The 4,577-nt window shown below is 34.7% G+C and overlaps 1 protein-coding gene across 1 annotated transcript; it reads left to right on the top strand.

Moving 5' to 3' along the window:
* Nucleotides 1-364: 364 nt before the first annotated feature.
* Nucleotides 365-3,192, top strand: HELRODRAFT_168206 (hypothetical protein; the record flags this gene model as incomplete). The annotated part of the gene is made up of 4 exons (XM_009014089.1): nucleotides 365-385; nucleotides 2,026-2,412; nucleotides 2,602-2,710; nucleotides 3,137-3,192. The coding sequence occupies 4 exons, from the start codon at nucleotides 365-367 to the stop codon at nucleotides 3,190-3,192; spliced, it is 573 nt and encodes a 190-aa protein (XP_009012337.1).
* Nucleotides 3,193-4,577: the final 1,385 nt, after the last annotated feature.

Below are 4,577 nucleotides of genomic sequence, written 5' to 3'. Positions count from 1 at the left end.
GAAATAAAAAAATTTTCATAATAAATTATTCAATATTATTTTATTGTTTTTCGCTTTGTTTTAATTTAAACTGATTTTTCGTTCAAATTCGTATTTGAAATAATGAACCATGGCAACTGCAAATACGAATTCCTACCTGCATACGTCCAAAAAACACATACCACCACACCCACACCACACCCACCCACACCCACACGCACACGCAAACACTCACACACACATAGACAAATCTACACTTTCACATACACCTACACACATAATTATGATAGATAATTTTTTTCTGAAAACACATTTTTTAATAAAAGTATGTGAAAATCTGACACGTACAAACGCAACGTTTCTTAATCTTGAATGTCTTGGCAACATGCACATGCAAATGTCCTCGGTTTGTTGCTGAGAAAATTTGTTATAATGAAATTATTTTTCTGTGTTTGCATGTAAGGAAAGCAAATTTTTCTCTTATTTCTCAGATGTATGCTGTCTGACACCTAGTTGATTTATGTCCAAAAAGAACTAGATGCCCTAAAAAATACACGGAAATGACCTACAAAAATGAAATGAAATTTGTACAGACGATGTTGTGGTTGTTTTGTGTGCTGGTTGCGGATGCGCGTGTTGGTTGCGGATGTGTGTGTTGGTTGCGTTTCGTGGTGTGTTGCGCGGCGTGATGTATGCGACCATCTCGTTCTGTCATGTTGTGTTGAGCAGTGCTCCTCAAGATGGCAATCTGTTATGTGATATTGTATGACGCTCTATGCCTTGTCTCTATATGTAGGTTTATGTAGTGCTGTAATTCAACACCGCATAATGTTGAATGCTTGTTATCCACGTGTGTTGTTCTCTGCTTTGTTCTCTTTCGTACCGCTGTGTGATGTATTGTTGGAATGAGTGTAAACATTATGTGCATGCTTGTATGCATGTTTGTGTGTGCGCGTATAATTTGTTTTGTTATGGCGTGTTGTTTGTTGTTTATCGTTTTGTCGTTGTTTATTGCACTGCAGAGTAATTTATATGATGATCTGTGCTACAGGCAATCATCCAGTTTATACGTTACCTTACTTCATTACCTATATATATATATATATATATATATATATATATATATATATATATATATAATAGTCTATTATTTTCTGTCTTATGATGGAGTTGTTTCTTTTTCAAAAATACAAATGTTTGTTTTTTTTAATTGGGCATTAATCGTGAGATATGTATATGAGATTTACACGCTCGTTTTGAAAAAGTTGATGAAAATATTTATCCTTATCACCGTGCTCTGATATTTCTTCAAGTGTTGAAACGCCAGCAGAGTTGGTTGGGTTTAAATGGATTTTCATCGAAACCATGATACAGGTTTCAAATTATTTCTGTTGCATCAGTTGAATTGAAACTTTAAGAAACTTTTATATAAACGATCACTTCATTCGTAGAAATTGTTGATACATTTTTTGTTAAACTTCCAAAAAGTTGTAATCAGTATTATTAAGCGTACATTTTGTCACCAGCTTATTTAAGCAACAATAAATTTGAAAAAGGAAAGTGAAATAGAAAAAGAGAGAACTAGAAAGAGAGAGAGAGACAAAACAAAGGAGAGAGTGGAAAAAGAGAGAGAAAGAGAGAGAAAGTTAGCAGAGCTGTTGAATGGGTGTGAACGTTCCGAACATTTCATGGTTCATTTTGGATGGTTCCTTCGGGATTTCTTTTTTGAAAACTTTTGTTAAATTTATGAACGTGCGTACGCGTGGTTAAATTTTAAAGTTTGGCCTTATTTAAATGTTTGTACTTTTTATTCAATTCATGAACTGTTTCTGCTTGATTCTGTTGAATAAATTAAATGCTGTCCTTTTATTGTTTCCATTTCAAACCAACTAAAAAAAATGCAACTGCGCTAAATTAACCTGCTTAGTTTATCTTTTTTATAGTACTTTTACTGAAAACTTTATTCAAATAATTTGTTTCAATCTAAAAATTTTGAAATAGAAATTTGCATTAAAAAAAACAATATTTCTCAAATGTTTATTGCAGTTTAAAAACCAAATAATTTCAGTGCAGAGTTTTGGTCCAGTTGAGAAAATAAAAATCCATCAAAATAGCAGCGTCGACGTTCAAAGGAACCTTCACAAGTACATCAACTATCAAACTCTCAGCAGCAGCAGCAACAGCAGCAACTACAACATCAACATGAAGCACAGCAACGCCACAAGTAGCAACCAACACAGCACCATTGCCGACCAACAACTTTATATTAACGTCAGTAACACAACGGTTCGCATGTCGACGAAAAATCGCGTGTACGTAATGAACGCTGGCGACGCAATCCATCTCGAATGCAGTTTCAGTGCCGACAAGGACTTCAATCTTTTCCATCATTACATGGTCTGGAAGAAAGAGCAACTGAGCGAATCCACACAAGTCAGTTGATCATCATTCTTCTCTTCATATCGCACTTCAAACCAAACCTAACCAAATTAGATTTTGTAGGAAAATGGTTAATATTGACCAAATAAAATATAAATATATTTAAAAATATTTTTTTCATTGTAAAAGTTAAAGACCATGCAAGTTATCATAAGGCAACATAAAAACTGATTCTGGAAATAGATAAACATGTTGGTGCACGTACTGGAGCCATTCCTATCCACGCGACGATTCAACGTGTCCTTCGCCCAAAAACACAACAAGACATTCCTCTTCAAGTTACTGATAGCAAGTTCGTCTCTCTTATTGCATGATATTATTTGCAATTATGAATTTACATGAAAGTAAGAAAGTTCGTTCAATCTCAATAAAACGTTACATCTACGTTATGCCATACAATCTTTCCTGACCTACACTTCATTGGCATTTAACAATAAATGGGACAGAGCGGACATATTTTCAGTTATTTGTTGATGATTACGTGAAATGTGTGTTGATAACAATGAAAAGCATAGAATAACTGGAAATAGCATGAAATAACAATTGTAAAAAAAAGCTAACACGTTCAAATGAATACGAAGAGAGTTGCGGTTAGGCACTGCAATCTATATTTCAATTATTTGAGGTTTGAAGTGCAAAGCGGTTTAATTCAACAGGAGCAAACCAAACGCATTTAATGACATCATTTCATAACAAAACAACTCGAAATAAATTATAGGACTACATAATGGGGCAGCGGAGAATATATCACATCCCATTGTACGAGGAATATAAAATACAACATCAGACTATGACACGCAATAAAGAAGGAGTAATAAAGAATATGCAATTGTTGAGCGCTTCGACGCTTCCCATTGAAGCAACCAACATTTATAAAAGATTGAACTGACGCTGGTAATTAGATTTTCTTGAAAATTTGTATTTGCAAATAAGAAAAGCTAAAAAAACATTTCAAAATGTGCTTTAAACGAAGAAAGGTTTCAATGTCTGTAAAACGTGTAATTTGTTTCAGTAAAATTTTTTTGAAAAAACATACAAATACAAAGTTAAACTAAAATTGAGAACATTTGTTGGCTTTTAAAAAACCGTCAAACTTATCGCTCATAATCTGCTTTTCATAACTGAGCAAGAATGCCGAGTAAATTAGTTTTACTGCTGCTATTAAGGAGCTTCGTTCTGATAGAACATTGCCAAAAAATAGGAAATTGAAAAGAACCCTTTTGTTTAGGGTGATTGTAGTAACGTGTTGATGCCGCCCAGACCATGCCTGCTTTGGGCACGCACACAAAAACACAGACAGATGCTCGATTACACGCTTGCAGATGCTTGCATACACAGACAAACACACACGCACATACTCTTCGGCAAACATACATGCACACACACACATACGCACACACACACACACACGTACATACACGCAAACACAGGAGCAGTAATTGAAGACAGCGGCAACTACACTTGTGAGGTCAAGGGTCCCCAGAACACTCTACTCAGTTCGGCCACGCATTTCCTTTTTGTCAGAGGTTAGTTAATTTTAAGAATTCATTGTTAAAAATGGAGGGCGTTGAAAAAATAAAATTCATTCATCAATTGTGAATTTTTTAATGACATGTTTGTTGAATGTGCTTCAAAAACAACGTTCTTCATCGTTGAAATATTTCTGGACGCTCCTAGAACTTTAATGAAAATATAACGTCGCCATTTGTAGGTTTAACATAGATAAAACATGGATGTAATAAAGATGACGCATGGATAGAATAGAACTTAAAACATAGATAGATGGATGGAACATAGATTGAGCACGGATGTATGCGAGCTTGAGAGACACGTCGGCAAACATGATACACTCTAGAGAGAGGCAGGGAGGAGTCAACATGTCATACACTTATTGTTATTTATACATCCTCTATTGCCTTTTAAACTGTTATAAATATTGTTATTATTGTTTGCTCGTCCATCCATCCTCATAACAACACGATTTTGACCATCCTCTATGAAATTTGCATTAAATGAATAAATAAATATATAAGAAAATATCGTAAGTCTTCAAGTGATGTTAGTAAAAGTGGTGCCAGCAAATATGGTCTAGCCATCTTTTTCAATTGAGACACCGCTTTCGTTTTGTAGAGCACTGGCCTACACTGGGTGACGTTTTT

This window comes from Helobdella robusta, assembly GCF_000326865.2.
Source record: "Helobdella robusta unplaced genomic scaffold HELROscaffold_13, whole genome shotgun sequence".
NCBI classification, from domain to species: domain Eukaryota; kingdom Metazoa; phylum Annelida; class Clitellata; order Rhynchobdellida; family Glossiphoniidae; genus Helobdella; species Helobdella robusta.
Note: the sequence above shows the minus strand (reverse complement) of the source record. Positions and strands in the feature narration are given on the sequence as shown.